The following is a 19,528-nucleotide window of genomic DNA, read 5'->3' as shown; positions in this document are numbered from 1 at the left end:
CCACAAATGCACCAATTGACCTCGAGATGCCATGGTAAACGCCGCAAGTGCGACACTGAAAATGAGAATCGACCAGTCAAACAAGAAGTCTTGCAACACTCAGTAGCCCGCTCCGGCGTTTTTCGCATTTTTAGATACAGGTCTATATAATAGGACGTAGATCTAGGGGAGGGGACCACCCGTGTCCCCTCCATTTCTCCGTCCCCCTACCCCCATCAGTCCGCCGTTCCTGCCGGCTGCTTGAGCATCTACGCAACTCAAACCACTATTCTACGTGAGGTTCCCCCCTACCCATCAGTCCGCCGTTCCTGCCGGCTGCTTCAGCATCTACATAGGTCAAACCACTATTGCAGTGATATCATCCATTATTTTCTAAAATTGAATAATCAGCGTCGGTCATACATGAGGGAGAGAAAGTCCTGACATTAAGGGCAGTGATGCATTTCCAGGCCGTATATACGCGTGAATACCCGGCCGCAGGTATTGCAAGGATACCTGATCCCAAGATGCGTTCCTTGCACATGTCGTGTAAGGCTTCCTTTGTTCATCGAAGCGTTACAACCCTGCCAACGGCAAAGGACGGCGAGGTGTTCCGGACCACTGATTCCGTGAAATTCTCGGAGATGGGTTGCCATATTGCCACCTTGTACCAGCTCATTGCAATGTAATCCGTATTCATCATCCCACATACATAGGAATAATTCGTTGAGAACATGGTATTGCTGCAAAAAAGGATCAGCGGCCGCGACTTCCAGTGAGAAGGCAAAAATGACCTGGTTATGTGCCATAGTAGTATTGAGGTTGTGCCCACTGCAGATTGGGGTTTCCAGAAATGCGAAACGCCTTTTATTGGGTCAAGCTTGCAAGGAGGCCCACCGTGCCAACTCTCCCATTCCCAGGCTGGAGGGCACTACGAGTCATAATATGGGCTGGCGGGGAGCCACTGGGTAAATGAGCCTGGACGGTGAACGTTTCATTGGGTTGATAGACAAACCATATGTGCCGGTTGGCAGTGGTACCGGTCCCTCCGGGCTGAGATCTCATTCGTGTGTGAAGGTGTCAGACATGGCACCTGGACAGTGAAGTGATGGGATGTGTCAGATGTCAGACATGGCGCCTGGACGGTGATATGTATCAGATACCGCATCAGCATCAAAGCGTGGTATTGGTGTATGCCGCCGAGTATGGAATTACAAAAATTCGAGAAGCATCGAATATTTTCATTCGTTGGAAATATGATTTGGAGAATTGAGGATGGCCAAGCATGCCATGTCAGGATTGGAATGCAGCTTCCATTGCAATTTCCACCCGCCAGCAGGCCTTTGGACTGAAAAATCTGAGTCAAAAGTCGATAGAGGTTCAGGAGACAAACAAACAAAAGTTAGCCACATACGTAAAGCGTGGTAAAGTTGATATTTAGCGCTCTTAGCATGTGTTCGGGTATCTTGGTATATTACATAGTAGCCATACAAGAAAGCACTTATAAAAACAGAGACAATTTGGACAAGCTTCGACATCACCTGGTGTCAGCTTACAATACCAAGCCACCAAGGCCGAGCGCCACCGAAACGCCGAGCCACATGCTCATCGCACCAGTACTCATGCCAATCAAGGCAGGCGCGCCGTTAATCATCGTGCTGGCATTCGAGAACGCGATGCTGGGCGTGTCCAGGGAGGAGTTGGCACCGTACATGTAAGATGTGTCGGAGGCACTGGGAGTGGTGGGATCGTTGCACTGTACCGAGACGGACTGGAAGAGCGCATAGAAGTGGCCTGCGGAAAAAAAATTAAACCTGTGGGGGGGTGGAGGGTGAGGCTCAAAAAGACGTACCAGCGGAGACATAGTCGGGGTCGTTCCAGTTGATCATACCTCCGGCCCATTGAACCGTGCCTTGAGGCTCGGTGGAGATACCGGCCGGCCAAATACTACAATGGAGGTATCAGAAATGTCTCCTCATAATTTTGAACCATGAAGAACCGCGTAATATAGGAGAAAGTTGTAAGTGTTGGACCATACCAACTCAATACCTATTCCCAATACCCCAAAAGCAAGCATGGAATGAATGAACACCAACCTCAACTGGATGCGACTGGGTGTGGTGGGGAACTGGGCCACGCCCGTCGCGTTGTTCGTAGCCTCAACAGCCGTAATAATGCGCGTCACGTTTCCGTCCACCAAGAAGGTCAGCGAGTCAGGTTGCCAGTCGATCTAACGGAGAGACGAAGTTAGCATGTTGTTCGAGATAAGAGACCGAAAAGGGAGTGATGGAATTGAATCAAAGAGGCAGATAGTCTTTGACATCGACTATCAGGCGGCATTTCGAGGAGAGTATATACATCGCGGATAGGGCAAAAAGATGACACACAAGTAAACTGTTCGACTGAAATTGCGTGCGCTTTTGTTGCTCATGAACCGAGCTGTAAAAGCGTACGCACCGAAATAGAAAATCACGCATGAAGTGATTAGCGGATAAAACCGAAGACTTACAGTGAAATCATGCCAATTGGAATAAGTATCCGTGAGACCAGTCTCAGTTACACCAGCAGTTTGTGTAGCTTTTGATCGCAATGAAACCGGGCATGGGCGGAGAATAGATTGCGTATGGAGGAGAGGCACAACACATCAACACGTTCCGCAGGATTGACAGCCATAATAAACTTACGAATGACTCCCTGCCAGAAATAATTGGTCTGTCCGGTGGTCGTCTGATTACCAGGGAATTCCCAGTCGATCTCATCTTTAATGCTAGACATGGTGATGAATGCAGTAACGACGCCTGCCCAGCGGCCAGTTTGTACTAGGTTCAAAAACAATGTTAACAGACATTTAAGGTATCCGAGATAGAATAGGAAGAGAAAAAAACCAAAGTCACAATGATAGTGAACGAGAAGGGAATAACTACAAAGCCTCTTGAAAAAACGAACACTTACATCTAGCTGTGATTTGACCGTAATGCACGTATCTGGTTGAAGACAGAAGAGTACCGCCACCGCTTTCAGTGAGGAGGACGGCAATTGCAGCCTCGCCGTTGGATGTAGTATTAATAATTGACCCTTGTTCCACAACCCAGTCTGTGAAAGTGACAAACAAGAAACGCACATGAGTGAAACCATTAAAAAGTAATTCATTCTAAAAACTGACCATACTCAGAGGCATTCCCATTGAAGTAGGTATAGTTACTGAGGATGCGAGAGGTATCCGAAAGCGTGTACTGAATATTGAATTGTCGTTAGGTCCACTCGCGCGAAAGGAGAGCGAAAGAACACACGTTAGCATTCTCGCACATTGGGCTGGGATTGCACGAGTTGAGAGTGTTAGACGCAAGGGGGTTGCATCCTCCGAGACAGTACTACAGATTAACAAGATTGAGCAGCATGTTGAGACGACTAAAATAGGACGCACATATCCATCACCGCAGAATCCGTATTCACCTAAGGGAAGTTCAACAAATTGGTATTAATTTCATGTGACAGAAGATGTCGATTATGCGACGCACTGCAACAAGGATACTGGGATGAACATGGGTTCGTTGAGTTGCTACGGAGTCAGGTCAACCTTGAGGCAATAAATTTTGTAACGTGTGAACCGACCAAGTGGCACCCTGTTGTGCCGCCAAGACAGCAGAAGTAAGGAAAGCAAGTGCAGAACTAAATAAATAAATTTGTTTCATTTCACGAGAGAGCGTGGTGGGGAATGAATGGAAAGGAAGTGCAGGAATCCACCCAAAACAAAAGATGAGACGATGATCAACGAATGTACGCCCAAAATAATTTGGAGTACTTGAGTTATTGATGCGCATGTCTCAGTTTTCCTATTGGCTAAAGATCACGTTACTACTGTAAACCACTTATGTAACTCAACTCCACGACTCGCCTCATAGACCGACTTGATCACTAGTATAACTTGCCGTGTTATCAGTAACGTTTGACAGTGCACACACTAGTTGAGAAACTATGGTGATCACCTGACTAGACGCACGCACGTCCTGTGGTTGACCGTACCTTTGATTGTCATATATAATTTATCTGCTATTTCTGCCCTATGCTCGAACATCAGGGAAACGTAACTCATTACACATGATTACAGAGTGCTACGAAGCGCTCCGTAGCACTCTGTAGCACGATCTAACCCGCTGATGCAATGGTAAGATACAATTTACAAAGTAGAAAGCTATATCCATGAGCCGTATACAACACATTTACACCAAGAATGGGGTTCCCCTGCTGCTGTATGTGAAATGTTCAGGAGATGTCGACACACGGATCTAACCCAGTCAAGTACATCAGTGTCTTCAAAGATGTATCGGGGAACCGCGGGACAATGCGGCAGGGAAATTTCTCCGGATGACTGAAAAAACAACAGATCAGCAGACTAGTTACTGTCGGGGATAAATGAGATTATGCAAACATGACGAGACCTGTAGAGAACTTCGGAACGACTGGGATGTCCATGCCGTGTTCATCAAGAGCCTTATGAGCTGAGAATATGGCGAGAAAGCTCGTCATCGCGATCCAGAGTGACGCATCCGCGACATATCGTCCCATACTGACCAGTGGTTTTTAACACAGCCAAGAAGTTACATGGATGTATCTCACCAGATCCGACGACCAAAGCCAAAGCCTAATTGCATCCTGTCACTCGTGAGCGACCCATCTTCATGAAGAAATCTTTCCGGCTTGAATTCATCAGGACTGGGGTACTTCTTTTCATCGTGTGTAAGTGCCCTAAAAGTTTGATCATTTCGAGACGTTCAGTATCAAAGAAGCAAGAACTTTCCATGCATTTGTAAATAAAACAACCCCTGACAAACCGGGTCGTCAGCAACCATCGGTCATCTGGCATGGTACATTCACAAACCTTTAGGGATGAAATAGCCTTTGTAAATGTCACTGGTCGTTGTTGCACCTGGGATGCCTGAACATATTATCAGAGGAAGGGAAAAAGGGTAACAGTGAAACAGTGAAACAGACCAAATGGAAAGACGGGATGCCACCTGAGCGTTTCACGCAAAACAGCGTCAATGTAAGGCAACGCTGGTCTGTCATTGAAATCGGGGAGTCTATCTTTGCCGATAATTTCATCAATCTCTGCTTGGGCTTTGGCTTGTATCTCTGGATTGAGCACCATAGCAAGAATGAACACGAGTAACGTGGCAGTAGTCTAGGCCGAGGGTAAGATTATCACCACGGTACATGCAGACCAGGGCGTTACACACCGTTTCAGATGCCCCTAAAGATACAAACAACAATAAGCATCAAGGGGACAAAGTTCTGTAGCTTGGGTACCTGCAAATACCACAGAAGCAGTCTCTTTGACTGCAGTTGTAATGACGGGATCATCTGAACGCCTCATTCTGTTCAAAGTATCAGCCACGAAGCAAGGGGCCATGACGCCGGCAGACTATGTATGGTCCGTCAGTTCATTGCACCTCTATGGGCGTCATGATTCACCATTCTCTCTTTGACAATTTGAAAGGGTATCTCCGTCATATCATGGGCTGCCTTGAGACACTCCAGTGATGCTCGCTTGAACGTGGCACCGGGAAACCAACTGGGTAGCTTCAAAACTAAAATGACCATTAAGATTTAATGACATGTCATCATTGCATGTGCGAACATACGGAAAGGGAATGTTTCGAGTATCACAGTTACACCTGGCGTCAAGGCTGCGAGTAGCCGGTCTGCGAATATCTCCAAGATGGGGACCATGGGATCATTCCGGGGCTTTGTTTCGTAACCATATACTGAAGACAGTACAAAGGAAACGGTAAACCTGATGAAATCAGCTTCAACAGGAACCAGAACAAACGGTTGCACCAACATCTCAAAATGTCTTGAAAATTCACTAGGGTCCTGTAGAATACTAAACAACATTTTGCGGGCGCAACGCATTTGTATAGCATGGTAAGCAGGTGCTGCAGCTTGACGAAATGCCTGATGACAAATTCGTCGGTGAAGGCGCCATCTGCTGGATTTCAGACACTAGTCAACATAACAGAGAACAGTCCATTACCTGTCTCCATATGGCATAAGCCCCATGTTGGAGTCCGCACCGAAGCTGACAGCATCTCCGTCATCAATGCGTAGTACTTCAACATGCTGACTTACTGTTCGTAAACAATGGACTGGGGTTTATCCGAATATATGGTGGGACGCCCTTCAAAGAGGTCTTTCGCAACCTCCTCAGAGTTAATCACAACCACAGGCTTGTTGAGGAGACGAGCATACACAAGGTCGCCTGTAGAAATATGAGTCTATCAAGATCAGACCCTCGTCACGATGTGCTTACCATATGTGGACCTCCAGGCGTTGAAGGTCTGCCAAGGCCGAGCGACATCAACACTCATAATATTCCCCAGTATTGGGAGGGGCGTAGGACCAGGTGGAAGTGGAGGACCCAATTGCTTGTCCCGATATTTTCGGTAACAGCTGAAGATAGCCAGCGCCAAAGCCGATGTGGCCAAGTAAAGTCTGTATCCATCGTCAAGCATGGTAAGATGTATGGTTCTCAAAGGACGCTGGTCGAATTGTAGGAGAATATATAGTACTGATCTGAGAATGAATTATGATCCATAACGGAGCGATAAGAGAATCTTGCTATCATTCAGGTTTCTTGGAGTAACAAAGTTCAAACGTTCCTGAGAACAAACCCCGCACACCCTCCGTGACGGCATTCAAAAGACCCAGACTCTACAACATATTTGCTTCACCTTAGTGTTGTGGCCACCGCCGAGCGGTAGATAATTTGTGTTGTTGAAACTAGAGAAGTAGGTAATGGTGGGGAGAACGATGGAGAGGCCGGCAATAAGCGCCTTGGGGATCTGGTGCTAAACCTTGCTTGAAGTGCTGGCAGTGGGCAGGAAGAAAAGATATGACGGCGTTCGTGAGCACAAGAGTTGGAAATTTTAGTAAACTTTAAAGATGGTGCACGAACGACAACTTTAATGAGTAGAACAATTAATGACGTTCTTGTACGTGTCAATGCCAGTGGATTCTGGTGTATAACATGGAGTTCCAGATCATACCTGAATTTCGAGTTCGATTTGGGATGCGAGTCAAATTTCGAATGGAACTGACTTCAAACCGTTAGTGAATAAACACTGTCATTTTTGTCAGACTAGCAATATTTGTATGAGCGAAGTGGAGACAAACAGCAGCAAGGTGATTTCCGTTGGCGTAAGCACCAAACAAGTACAAACGCGCTCCGACGCGACCTAATGACTTCAACGTTGGTATCATATTTCAAAGGAACCTGAACAGCCAAGATGGCACCTACGCCTGCAAAGAAAAAGTCTAACGATATCATGATGCAGAAAAGCCTTATGAACTTTGTTGCGAAACCTGGCCTGTCAAGTTCAGTTGCAGCAGCAAAGATTCAGCACACGACCAGCGCGCTGAGACAGCTCCAATTTACCAGGGACGTTTCTATCCCCTTTTTAGCATCCCTTGTTCACCACTATGGCGACCTCTGCTTCATTTCACGGTGTTGTTGGTCTTCAGAGCGGAAGCAGATATCAGATTGACAAAAAGAATTACTGACATTATGATGATTTTATCGCGACTCCAGAACTGGGAGATGTTCGAATTAACGTGTTTACGTTTGTTGCGAATACTGCGTCTGCGGAAGACGCAATCTATCTATTGGATGCACGGGCCACTATTGTCGACGAAGGCAAATCTGCGCACTCTCTTCATCTCTTTACTAATGATTATATATCTATCCCTGTTCCCATCAGTCACGCAATCATTTGTCACTACTGGCTGGTGGTACTTTGCTTGGGAGTGCTGCTGCGCACAGCGTACGGGTTCGCTCGCTCAAACAAATATAATATTATTCCACTCGCTGACGAGACGTACATAATAGACCAATATTTGTACATCGAACTACCTCAAAATTTGAACCGGACCAAGGTAAGTACTTGATCCGGTGGTAATACAGCCATTGACATGCGGTATCAGCAAAGCGCCTGCAACCACAGCATGCAAAACTCACTCAAATAGCAGGTTTCTTCGTCACTTTCACCCGTATCTCTCCTTCCCGTCGATTACTGACTTTGCAGTGTTTCACTGTCCAGTCGGTCTGTACAACGCGACATCCTTGTCATGCCACACGAAGCAGCCGAGTCAAGCAGGTCAACGAGACGAGGAGAAGCGCCCTTGCACTCGTTGATATATTGAACGAGCGCGAAATATCTACCACCGTATGGTGCACAGCACCGCCAGGATGCGCTTTGGGAAGGTGAGCAGCTACCTGGTGATATCTACCAGCTTACTCAATTAGAATCAGGCGGGAATGAAGTGCTTCCTCCTATGTGGCAACAGTATAAGACGTCGCCAGATGGTGAAACACGATATCAAGATGACACGCTCGTGATGACCTCGGGGAACCGACCTTTACCAGGAGTGCAACTGGGTGAGGGATGAGATTGCGACGAGGAGCAAGGAACTCACCGTTGAACATAGATTATCCTGGAGATCTCGTTGATCCTAGATGCGAATGGCACATTTCACCACTCGGTCGATCCTACTTCGTCTACCACAACACTCGGACCACATCGTGGAAGACTCCCAAGCCAAAACGTCGGGCAGGAAGCTTGAAGCCAGAGTGCGTCATTGAGGGTCACTCTCGATGCATATGGAGCCTTGCCTACTTGGGTACCAGTGGCAATATAATGAGTGCGTCTGAGGATAGTTCGATTTGTCAGTGGAAAAGGGATGAAGAGCCAGTGGGAAAACCTTTGAATAGCGATGGGGGAGGGATAGGTTCGATGGTAGTATCCCCCGATGAAACAATGGTCATTTGTGGAAGCACAAACGGCATACTGCGGATGTGGAATATGAAAGAGGGCAGCATGATCGGCGACCCATGGGAGGGGCATAATGCTCAAGTGAGGTGCCTCGATTGGTCTCGCAATTATCTGGAGATAGCAAGTGGATCGCAAGACGGCACCATATGATGCTGGAATCCGGATACTGGTCGACAAGTAGCACCATCCATAAACACTATTTACGGATGGGTTGAAGCCATCAAATACTCTCCACAAGGCGATAAATTCATGAGCAGTGGGAACGGTCCGATCTGCACATGGTCAAGGGATGGCACCACCAATCGTGAGCAAGCCCCACCTTTTCCCATGTCTCGTTAGACCTTTGACCCCCATGTTGCGTATAATCAGCATCCCAAAACAACAGGGCTAGCAAGATATGTCAGTGTACTTTCTTGTTCCTCGCCTTTCTCGTCTGACACCAAGATACAGGGCAATGATTGCTTTGGCAACGAATCAGACCACGCATCTCATCGTGCAACTCCTGTCGCAAGCCCATCGTCCCTTATTTGTTGGCGTTGTTCGCTCAGTTCCATACATTTTGGCACACGACCTGTAAATGCATCCCAACCGATCGAACGACAGTCCCGACAGTGGAATGTCGGATTCAAGTTGTTTTCTGGAGGACATTCCATGCACACCATTGATGTACCTCTTGCTCAAGATGAAAACGTGGGTGGCTCGCCTTTCCTCTTTCCTCCCATTAAAACACACTGCAGAGAATTGGTATTGTCCCCGAGTCTGACGCGGAAGCGGCCACAGCTATGCAACATACGAATAGTCATCAGGCCGACAGTTCAACACAATCAGGTCAACCAGCTGGGGCACAACCATCTCAAGCACAACCAATCCAAACAGAAGCACAAGGGCTCAACTGGCGGAGCGGAAGACTTTGTGTATGCAGGAGTGCGCTGCTGCGGAATTTTCTTTGGTCTCCATCATCCTGCTTCGCATCAGTCATGCAGCCTGATCAAAGATGTATAGCATGCGCACACTCATTTCAGCTTTCTTTTTCCTGCACCTACGGTGTCTGATTCCTCTCATAATTAATATTCGCCACCACAACTATTACCCACACACTCAGATCCATCTCCTTGTGCACTTTTTCCCCTTGTGCTGCTTTTCCCGGGTCCACGCCATGTGTTGACAATGCCGCATGGGAAGTTGGCCCCGGAATGCAGCTCTCAGTGGTGCAATGGTCTTCTGCGCGGGGAGCTTGATGTTACACAAATTCGCTGAATGAATCTGCACGACGTCTACCTTATGTAAAACCAGACAACACCTCGGCAAGCAGCAGCTCAAACATAGTAAACTGTGAGCAGACTGGCGTTCCAGAAAAGAGGCTCTTGTACTCAATACGAGAGGTTTGTCTTCACTCAAATGTCTCCCATAAAACGCAGCCAACATACTATAATCTATTACGCGCCATCCAAACCTCTCAAAACTAACCCTACACACGGACTTTGATCGATAAGCCACAAGGTACGAATTGTACCAAAGACCTCAGTCGCGTGCTAATGTTTAATTGTTTCTACGACGTATGCAGAAGTTTAACTTTTAATCTCTTCAGGAACTCGAACGAGCAGAAGTCACATTTGGCTTCATACCCAACCGTCAAGCCACAGCAGCATGGCGTACGCACCGACGCTAACGCCTTCACAAAGGCAGCCACCTCCAATCAGTGCTAGTATAATATTTCTGCCCTATGCTCGAATGGTAAGATACAATTTACAAAGTAGAAAGCTATATCCGTGAGCCGTATACGACACATTTACACCAAGAATGGGGTTCCCCTGCTGCTGTATGTGAAATGTTCAGGAGATGTCGACACACGGATCTAACCCAGTCAAGTACATCAGTGTCTTCAAAGATGTATCGGGGAACCGCGGGACAATGCGGCAGGGAAATTTCTCCGGATGACTGAAAAAACAACAGATCAGCAGACTAGTTACTGTCGAGGATAAATGAGATTATGCAAACATGATAAGGCCTGTAGAGAACTTTGGAATGACTGGGATGTCCATGCCGTGTTCATCAAGAGTCTTGTGAGCTGAGAATATGGCGAGAAAGCTCGTCATCGCGATCCAGAGTGACGCATCCGCGGCATATCGTCCCACACTGACCAGTGGTTTTCAACAGAGAGCGGAGAAGCTGCATGAATGCATGCTCACCAGATCCGGCGACCAAAGCCAAAGCCTGATTGCATCGTGTCGCTAGTGAGCGACCCATCTTCATGAAGAAATCTTTCCGGCTTGAATTCATCAGGACTGGGGTACTTCTTTTCATCGTGTGTAATCGCCCTAAAGGTTCGATCATTTCGAGACATTCAGTATTAAGGAAGTGAGAACTTTCCATGTATTTGTAAATAAAACAACTCCTAACAAAACCGGGTCGTCAGCAACCATCGGTCATCCAGCATGGTACATTACAAACCTTTAGGGATGAAGTAGCCTTTGTAAACGTCACTGGTCGTTGTTGCGCCTGGCATGCCTAGGCACAATATCAGAGGACAGAAAAAGGGGTGACGGTGGAACGGACCAAACGGAATCACAGGCTGCCACCTTAGTGTTTCACGTAAAATAGCATCAATATAAGGTAACGCAGGTCTGTCATCGAAATCAGGTAGTCTATCTTTGCCGACAATTCGATCAATCTCTGCTTGGGCTTTGGTTTGTACTTCTGGATTGAGCACCATAGCAAGAATGAACACGAGTAACGTGGCAGTAGTCTAGGCCGAGGGCAAGATCATTACCACGGTAAACATAGACCAGGGCGTTGCATACCGTTTCAAATGCTGCTGAAGATATAGAAACAACAATAAGCATCGAGGGACAAAGATTTGTTGCTTGAGTACCTGCGAAACGCCATACAAGCAACCTCCTTGACTGCAGTTGTAATGACGGCGTCGTTCAAACGCCCCATCTTGTTCAAATTATCAGCCACGAGACAAGGTGCCGTGACGCCGGTAGCCTATGTGTGGTTCATCAGTTCATTGCACCCCTATGGATGGGATGATTCACCATTCTCTCTTGGACAAATTGAAAGGGTATCTCCCTCATATCATGGGCTGCCTTGAGACACTGCAGTGATGCTCGCTTGAATGTGGCACCAGGAAACCAGTTGGGTAACTTCAAAACTAAATTGACCGTTAAAATATAATAGCAGGTCGTCATTGCATGTGCAAACATACGGAAAGGGAATGTTTCAAGTATCACAGTAACACCTGGCGTCAAAGCTACGACTGCCCGATCCAAGTACCTTTCCATGACGTGGACCATGGGATCATCCCTGGCTTTCGCTTCATAATCATATGCTATAGACAATATAAAGGAAGCGCTAAACCTGACGAGAATTAGTCTTAGCAGGAACTAAAACAAACTGTACAACCAACATCTCAAAATGCCTTGAATATTCACCAGGGTCTTGTAGAACACGGAACAGCATTTTGCGGGCGCAACACAGTTGCATAGCGTGGTAAGTAGGCGTTTCAACCTGACGAAATGCCTGATGAAGAATTCGTCGGTGAAGGCGCCACCTGCTGAATTCAGACCCTGGTCAACACAATAGATAACGACCTATTACCTATCTCCATATGGTAGGAGTGATGCCATGGAGTCCGCACTGAAGCTGACAAGCATCTTCGTCATCAATGCGTCGCAATACTCAATATACTGACTTACTGTTCGTAAACAATGGACTGGGGTTTATCCGAATATATGGCGGAACGCCCTTCAAAGAGGTCTTTCGCAACCTCCTCAGAGTTAATCACAACCACAGGCTTGTTGAGGAGACGAGCAAAAATGATGTCGCCTGTAGAAATATGAGTCTTATTATAATCAGACCCTCGTCACGATGTCTAACCATATGTGGACCTCCAGGCATTGAAGGTCTGCCAAGGCCGAGCGGCATCAAGACTCAGAACATTCCCCAGTATTGGGAGGGGTGTAGGACCAGGTGGAAGTGGAGGACCCGATTGCTTGTCCCAATATTTTCGGTAACAGCTGAAGATAGCCAGCGCCAAAGCCGATGTGGCCAAGTAAAGTCTGTATCCATCGTCGAGCATGGTAAGATGTATGGTTCTCAAAGGACGCTGGTCGAATTGTAGGAGAATATATAGTACTGATCTGAGAATGAATTATGATCCATAACGGAGCGATAAGAGAATCTTGCTATCATTCAGGTTTCTTGGAGTAACAAAGTTCAAACGTTCCTGAGAAACCAACCCCGCACACCCTCCGTGATGGCATTCAAAAGACCCAGACTCTACAACATCTTCAGCTTAGTGTTGCGGCCACTGCCGAGCGGTAAATAAAATGTGTTGGTGAAACTAGAGAAATAGGTAATGGTGGGGAGAACGAGGATGGAGAGGCCGGCAATAAGCGCCTTGGGCATCTGGTGCTGGACCTTGCTTGAAGTGCTGGCAGCGGGCAGGAAGAGAAGAGATGACGGCGTTCGTGAGCACAAAAGTTGGAAATTTCTAAACTTTAAGGATGATGCACGAACGACAAGTTTCATGAGTAGAACAATTAATGACGACCGTGATTCTTGTACGTGTCGATGTCAGTGAATTCTGGTGTATAACATGGAGTTCCGGATCATACCTGAATTTCGAGTTCGATTTGGGATGCGAGTCAAATTTTGAATGGAACTGACTTCAAACCGTCAGTGAACAAACACTGTCATTTTTATCAGACTAGCAATCATTGTATGAACGAAGTGGCAACAAGGTGATTTCCGTTGGTATAAGCACCAAACAAGTACAAACGCGCTCTGACGCGACCTAATAAGCAACGTTGGTATCATATTTCAAAAAACCTGAACAGTCAAGATGGCACCTACGCCTGCAAAGAAAAAGTCCAACGATAGCATGATGCAGAAAAGCCTTATGAACTTTTTTGCGAAACCCGGCCTGTCAAGTTCAGTTGCAGCAGCAAAGATTCAGAACGCGACCAGCGCGACGCCAACGCGAGAAAGCTCCACTTTACCAGGGACCCAAACTTCCTCTGGGTCGACAAAGACTTTCTCGGCTGCTAAAACAAAATCAAAGTTTACTCCAAAGACACTAGACTCAAGACCATCTTCCGACATCGATATTGATGCAGAGAGCGGCATGGAGACTCCACCGACCTCGGACCCCATTCCTATAGATGTCGACATGTTATCAGATGATGAGGACGCGTCGGTCAAGAAGAGTGCTAATGTGAGCGTTCTATAATTACTTTCAAAGTGTTGTGCGACTTTTTCTGACAGTTCAACTTCCCTTGCCGTACAGACGCGCCTAACGAAGCGCAAGCTTATTCTAGCCGACTCCGATGAGGAGGACGAGGCTCTCTTAGGGAAGAGCACGACACAAGCTACATACCGCACCTCATCCCTCGAATGTCATGACAAGTCCTCTCCTTCACGCGGACACGCGAAGAAACCGCGTATCGCGCCCACACCCCCGGTTCTCACTTCCGATGAGGAAGACGACGAGAACGCAGACGTGCGCTCGCAATTCTCATCGCGCTTGACCAAGTTCCGCAAGTCACCTGCCAAATGTGAGTAGCTGCCTGTTCAACCCCAGATTTATCTGAACATGAACAGCATCTAAGAAAAAATCGAGAGCTTCCGATGACGACGACTTTATTGCCCCTGACTCTGAGTCAGAACATGAGCGTTCATCATCACGCGCCTCTTCGCGTTCAAAGTCGTCTAAGTCCGCCGCCTCAGACGACCAGTCTGGTGAGGAGTCAGATGTCCCCACTAAAAAATCCGCGAAGTCAAAGCGTCCACCCCTGAAGAATTCTGGGAAAGCTGGCGGTGATAAAGGAAGCGGGAGTGGACTGGCAGGAAACACTGCGTTTTTGACGAAGGCCGAGCGGCGCACACAAGAGAAGAAGACCGAGAAAAAAGCTACTGAGGATCCGTTTTCATTTTTAGTTGACGTGCGAGATGTGAGTCGTCCTAATAGTTTCGTTCCAAGGAGATACATCACCATATTTCTCAATGCCTCACCCATTTTTTTTGGGGGTAGAAGCATTTTCGAACGCATAAATACACGGAAAGCTCTTCCATTTTTCCTTCGATTGCATGGATACATGCGACTTCATCTTCGTCTTCTCTTCTCCAGTGCCGTCCAGTAGTTTCATATTGCTGATACAGTCCACAGAAAGATGGTGTTCGCCCTGGCGAGCCTGGATATGACCCGCGCACGCTGTACATCCCGAAGAAATCATGGACAGACTTTACGCCTTTTGAAACACAGGTGCGGCTATTCTTTTGCTTTTATTTTGACGCTTTTGCGATGTTTTTATACAGTTTTGGGAGGTACGTGAGGATGTAATGGTTTATGGAGGTGTCCTTGACCCCTTGTTATCTTTACAGATCAAGCAGGATCACTTCGACACTGTATGTGTTAGCCCAGTTACATTTGAATCGTGCTAACGTGTGTATTTCCCACTAGGTTTTGTTTTTCCAGAAAGGGTGTGTTCCCCGTTCGTTCCCTTCATACTGTTGTTCATGGCTATTCCGCTTGTAGAAAATTCCTAGAGGTGAGCTAGAGGCATTGTAATTTTCAAACCTGTGTGCTCACTCACACCTAGCTCTATGAAGATGACGCACGGATCGGGCACCGGGAGTTTGACTTGAAACTCACTCAGCGCGTGAAGATGTCCATGGTGGGTTCCGCTGCCTCGTTTCCCTTTAGACCACTGATGCACGACTTGTTAGGTCGGTGTACCTGAAATGAGCTTCAACTTTTGGGCTGCGTGAGTCTATTCCTCACAGTTGTGATCGATTGCTCATCAAGTCCCGCACGCTAGTAAATTCCTCGGAAAGGGTATGTATATGTTGATATTCTCCGCACTAGCAGGTTGAGCGCAAAATTTTAATACAGGATATAAAGTCGGCCGTGTGGATCAAGCAGAGACGGCACTTGGTGCTGAGATGCGCCTTGCAAAGGACAAGGGTAAGAAGGGTGCTGGCGGAAAAGATAAAGAGAAGATCGTCCGTAGGGAGCTCAACAAAGTATACACAAACGGCACGCTTGTGGACGAAGACCTCCTCACAGATGAGCAAGCAGGGCATTGTATTTCCCTGCGCGAGTCTGCAGACGGAAAGGATGGCATGAGCAATTTCGGAGTCTGCGTCCTGGATAGCGCCACGAGCCAGTTTAGCCTAAGTTCATTTGAGGATGATGTATGCACAACGAAGTTGGAGACGATGATGAGGCAGCTGCGGCCAAAGGAAGTGATCTTCACCAAGGTCGGTCTGATCGTCTTCACGTTATTCAACTTTCCAGAATGAATATATCTGTTATAATAGGGGAATCTTTCTGTGCAAACGACGCGTCTACTGAAGTCCATCCTCCCCGGGTCTTGTTTGTGGACCAGTCTCCGGGACGTCGAAGGATTTACTTACCCGCAGACGATTAACAAACTGAATAGTATGTTTTCTGAGGCTAATACTGGAGGGGAAGATACGATAGATGAGGACGCCGAGCTATCAAGCGCTGTCCCACAGAGTATTCGGGACATGGCGAGTTACCGTGCCGCGATGGAGGCTCTAGGCGCGCTGATGTGGTGAGTATCCGACGTCCCAAGGATAATGCAGAACATGAATGCTAGGTCTAAAAATAGGTATCTCCGTCAGCTGAACATCGACAAGGACCTTCTTACGATGCGGAACTTTGACGTCTATGATCCAATGAAGAGAGGAACCAATGTTGTGCTAGATGGGCAGACGCTTGCCCACGTTGAGGTAGGTGTCATCCCGTCATTCATTGCTCTTCCCGCCAGGCAGTGATTGATGTGGTGGCGCAGGTTCTACTCAATAATGAAGGTACAGAAGATGGATCGTTGCATAAACTCCTGGGGAGATGCATCACGCCGTTTGGTGGGCTTTGCGTTTCCATTTCTTCAAGAAGGTATTGAATCGCCATGCAGGTAAACGACTGTTTAGGATCTGGCTGTGCGTTCCTTTGCGGGAAGTTAAAGATATCAATGCACGGTACGGCATTTCTTAAGGTTAAAGAGATTGTGATAGTACTGATACAATCATCCGCAGCTTGAATGCTGTGGAGGACCTCATCTCACACGCAACTTTTGAGCAAGAATTTACCGAACTCGCAAAAGGACTCCCCGATCTGGAGCGGATCATTTCCAGGATTCACGCAAATAACTGCAAGGTTAAAGATTTTGTCAAAGTGCTGGCGGTACGTATCTTCCCGTGCAAAATAATTTTGTATCGTGGGCGCATCAGATCCATGGACCAAGATGTGGACCGCGTTTGATGCGTGGGTATCTGGCCTTCTGAACCACCCTGCTTGATATACCATTCTCAAGATCTGTGCAATCTCTGATGTTAACTCCCTTTCGCCTCCTAGGCCTTCAAGAAGCTTAGCCGCGGCCTTGCGAAGCTCGCCGACAGCTCTGAGTCATTCGATTCGAAGACGATCCTCGGACTTTTGAGATCAGCACCGGATCTGACTCCCAATCTGAAGAACGTAGAATCGCGGTTTACTAAGGATAAAGGTATGTAATGCCATGTCTTTCATAGATCACTCTCTTATTGTTCGTTCCTTGCTACTAATAATAATATTTTAGAAACGGATGAGCTGCTCCCTGTTGCAGGCAAGGATGAGGTGTATGATGAAATTATGTGTGAAATTGAGGAACTTGAGAAGACGCTAGACACGCAACTCAAGAAGTTTGAGAAAAAGCTTGGGTAGGTTCTTACTTCTCGAGAAGGCGGTTTGCGCTGATAAGTTTGATATAGGCGCAATCTTACGTGGTGGCACAGCGCTCAGGGGAACAAAGTCAGGATTCGCTTTTGTCGTAATGACTGATATTCATTTTTATATCTTCTGGTAGGAGATCTATCTCGTCCAGACGAAGGCGAACGAGAAAGAAGTCCCTAATGACTGGGTCAAAAGCAGCGGTACCAAGGTGGGTAAATCAGGATGCGCCATGAGAACATGGCTTACTGTTATACGTCAGGCAGCTACCCGTTGGATCGTGCCTTCCCTTCAACCGACAATCCGAAGTCTCAAGGAAGCACGCGAGAACCGCTCAGCGGCGGTAAAGTCCTTCAGAGGACGTCTGTATGCCGAATTCGATACCGACCGGGGCACGTGGCTCCGCGCCGTACGTGTCCTTGCCGAACTTGACTGCCTCTTCAGCCTCGCGAAGGCATCTGTCGCGATGGGCGAACCGAGCTGTCGGCCTGAGTTCGTGGAAGGCGATGCTGCCTTTATCGAGTTTGAAGAGCTGAGACATCCAACACTAGCGAGCTTGCGGGAGGGCTTCAGTTGCGAATGATGTCAAATTGGGCGGCGATCTCGGTAGGATTGCGCTGTTGACAGGTCCGAACATGGGGTTAGTCAGAATCATCCTTTTGGTATGCGATTACTTACATCGTATGATGCGTAGTGGAAAATCTACAGTGGGTGGTTACACAGCCCCAGTGATTTGTTTTCATTGTTTTTCTCAGGTTATGCGCATGACAGCCACAGGTGTCATCATGGCGCAGTTGGGCATGCTCGTTCCCGCCAAGTCGGCTCGGTGAGCATTTGTTATTACCTTTTTGACAAGATGCATTCACTCACGCCAATGCAGACTCTGTCCTATAGATGCTATTCTCACGCGGATGGGCGCTTATGATAACATGTTTTCCCATTCAAGCACGTTCAAAGTTGAACTAGATGAGTGGTGAGTGATATCCCTAACTTGGCATCTCAGTTACAAACGAGGAGTAGTTGCAAGATCTTGCGGGATGCTACACCTAAATCGTTGGTAATCCTCGATGGTATGCTATCTTCCCTTTTAAACGGATTTCCGACTGACCCACATTCGAGAATTGGGAAGAGGTACTTCTACTTATGTAAGAGACGACGCCCCTTTCTTCGCGACTCACTATTGATGGTTCTTTATTCAGGACGGTATGGCAATCGCTGGAGTATGTCTCACTTGCATATCATGGAATTCTCTGATTATGACCTTGTACGACATCAGGCTGTCCTCCATGAAATTGCCACCCGCACCCTTCCGCTAGCATTCTTTGCAACACATTATGGTTCGCTCACCGATGATTTTGCCTATCATCCAAACATCAGGAACATGCACATGTCTACCATGCTTGACGACGAAAAACATGAGGCAAGTAAGCTGTATACCATGGGTTGCTGGTTGATTAACATTTCTGCAGCTTGTCTTTCTGTACAAGTTGGTTGATGGTGTTGCATCTTCGTCCTTTGGCACACATGTAGCCAAGCTCGCAGGCGTACCGAGGAGGTGATCAAACGCGCCGAAGTCGTTTCTCAGGATTTCGCGAAACAATTCAAAGCCAAGATTGACGACCGAAAGAAAAAATCGCTGGCATCCAAGCTACCTTTGGTCGCTCAAGCAGACTTTACTTATCTTTTATCTCTTGCCATGGGTAATTTGAAGCTGCCAGACGATCCGTTCAAGCAACGAGAACTGCTCAATGGACTGAAGCAGGCCGTGCGTTCGTATGTCAGTGTGTAGTTTGCGTTGTTCATTGTTTTCGATATTTGCTTTCTTTATACCCCACTACTCAATAGCATACACTGCTCGTATATTACTTGACACCCAGCACTTCACTTACCGACACTGTCATTTCTCGTTATGCATTCACTTTAACGGACCTTGCTACATGCATAATATCAATCAATTTTTCGGTGCATCGTGAGCCCGCCGGCTTAA

General features: G+C 47.2%; 5 protein-coding genes across 5 annotated transcripts; 1 reads left to right on the top strand and 4 right to left on the bottom strand.

The window, feature by feature from the left end:
• Positions 1-88: 88 nt before the first annotated feature.
• F5891DRAFT_1043783 (uncharacterized protein) lies at positions 89-948 on the bottom strand. Its single transcript, XM_041362159.1, is given in 4 exon segments — positions 89-372; positions 425-722; positions 774-910; positions 921-948. 2 exon segments carry the CDS (start codon positions 786-788, stop codon positions 426-428), a joined length of 312 nt encoding a protein of 103 aa, XP_041224079.1. The 5' UTR covers positions 789-910; positions 921-948; the 3' UTR covers positions 89-372; position 425.
• Positions 949-1,531: 583 nt separating this feature from the next.
• F5891DRAFT_1148333 (glycoside hydrolase family 16 protein) lies at positions 1,532-3,786 on the bottom strand (the record flags this gene model as incomplete). The annotated part of the gene is made up of 11 exons (XM_041365068.1): positions 3,592-3,786; positions 3,498-3,538; positions 3,404-3,432; positions 3,270-3,350; positions 3,143-3,212; positions 2,932-3,072; positions 2,664-2,798; positions 2,489-2,556; positions 2,076-2,209; positions 1,832-1,926; positions 1,532-1,773 (listed from the first exon to the last, which is right to left on the bottom strand). Exons 1-11 carry the CDS (start codon positions 3,669-3,671, stop codon positions 1,532-1,534), a joined length of 1,116 nt encoding a protein of 371 aa, XP_041224078.1. The 5' UTR covers positions 3,672-3,786.
• A 281-nt stretch (positions 3,787-4,067) lies between these two features.
• F5891DRAFT_1164997 (cytochrome P450) lies at positions 4,068-6,532 on the bottom strand. The gene is made up of 14 exons (XM_041365376.1): positions 6,290-6,532; positions 6,109-6,238; positions 6,014-6,058; positions 5,822-5,965; positions 5,622-5,773; positions 5,452-5,567; positions 5,287-5,401; positions 5,217-5,230; positions 4,972-5,161; positions 4,859-4,915; positions 4,778-4,802; positions 4,597-4,725; positions 4,409-4,546; positions 4,068-4,348 (listed from the first exon to the last, which is right to left on the bottom strand). Exons 1-14 carry the CDS (start codon positions 6,489-6,491, stop codon positions 4,243-4,245), a joined length of 1,563 nt encoding a protein of 520 aa, XP_041224077.1. The 5' UTR covers positions 6,492-6,532; the 3' UTR covers positions 4,068-4,242.
• Positions 6,533-10,371: 3,839 nt separating this feature from the next.
• On the bottom strand, positions 10,372-12,789 carry F5891DRAFT_1237618 (cytochrome P450; the record flags this gene model as incomplete). Its single annotated transcript, XM_041369666.1, has 12 exons — positions 10,372-10,745; positions 10,806-10,943; positions 10,997-11,125; positions 11,255-11,315; positions 11,364-11,553; positions 11,703-11,795; positions 11,846-11,961; positions 12,016-12,167; positions 12,217-12,360; positions 12,408-12,452; positions 12,506-12,635; positions 12,687-12,789. Coding segments are annotated over 12 exons (1,407 nt in total), but the record flags the coding sequence as incomplete, so codon positions are not given.
• An 818-nt stretch (positions 12,790-13,607) lies between these two features.
• F5891DRAFT_1043746 (muts domain V-domain-containing protein) lies at positions 13,608-19,502 on the top strand. Its single transcript, XM_041362158.1, has 28 exons — positions 13,608-14,025; positions 14,098-14,365; positions 14,412-14,761; positions 14,977-15,072; positions 15,271-15,294; positions 15,410-15,484; positions 15,537-15,574; positions 15,645-15,649; positions 15,685-16,070; positions 16,131-16,387; positions 16,445-16,565; positions 16,628-16,700; positions 16,751-16,814; positions 16,872-17,019; positions 17,191-17,338; positions 17,411-17,531; positions 17,583-17,622; positions 17,678-17,752; positions 17,804-18,063; positions 18,107-18,185; positions 18,297-18,367; positions 18,422-18,514; positions 18,562-18,611; positions 18,661-18,686; positions 18,741-18,761; positions 18,818-18,961; positions 19,011-19,067; positions 19,094-19,502. Exons 1-28 carry the CDS (start codon positions 13,654-13,656, stop codon positions 19,328-19,330), a joined length of 3,699 nt encoding a protein of 1,232 aa, XP_041224075.1. The 5' UTR covers positions 13,608-13,653; the 3' UTR covers positions 19,331-19,502.
• Positions 19,503-19,528: the final 26 nt, after the last annotated feature.

This window comes from Suillus fuscotomentosus, assembly GCF_016647785.1.
Source record: "Suillus fuscotomentosus strain FC203 chromosome Unknown F5891scaffold_39, whole genome shotgun sequence".
Classification (NCBI taxonomy): Eukaryota; Fungi; Basidiomycota; class Agaricomycetes; order Boletales; family Suillaceae; genus Suillus; species Suillus fuscotomentosus.
The sequence above is the reverse complement of the archived record's forward strand: the minus strand, read 5'-3'. Positions and strand labels throughout refer to the sequence as shown.

What these genes read in the sequence shown, in the direction of transcription:
- F5891DRAFT_1043746 (XM_041362158.1), top strand. Translation starts at nt 13,654, where the DNA reads ATGGCACCTACGCCTGCAAAGAAAAAGTCCAACGATAGCATGATGCAG. An exon ending in TGTTTTTCCAGAAAGGGTGT is followed by an intron (nt 15,295 to 15,409) that starts GTTCCCCGTTCG and finishes ACTCACACCTAG; the next exon opens with CTCTATGAAGATGACGCACG. An exon ending in GTTCCCGCCAAGTCGGCTCG is followed by an intron (nt 18,368 to 18,421) that starts GTGAGCATTTGT and finishes ACGCCAATGCAG; the next exon opens with ACTCTGTCCTATAGATGCTA.
- F5891DRAFT_1164997 (XM_041365376.1), bottom strand. Translation starts at nt 6,491, where the DNA reads ATGCTTGACGATGGATACAGACTTTACTTGGCCACATCGGCTTTGGCG. An exon ending in GCATCCCGTCTTTCCATTTG is followed by an intron (nt 4,916 to 4,971) that starts GTCTGTTTCACT and finishes TAATATGTTCAG; the next exon opens with GCATCCCAGGTGCAACAACG. An exon ending in TTCTCTACAGGTCTCGTCAT is followed by an intron (nt 4,349 to 4,408) that starts GTTTGCATAATC and finishes TTGTTTTTTCAG; the next exon opens with TCATCCGGAGAAATTTCCCT.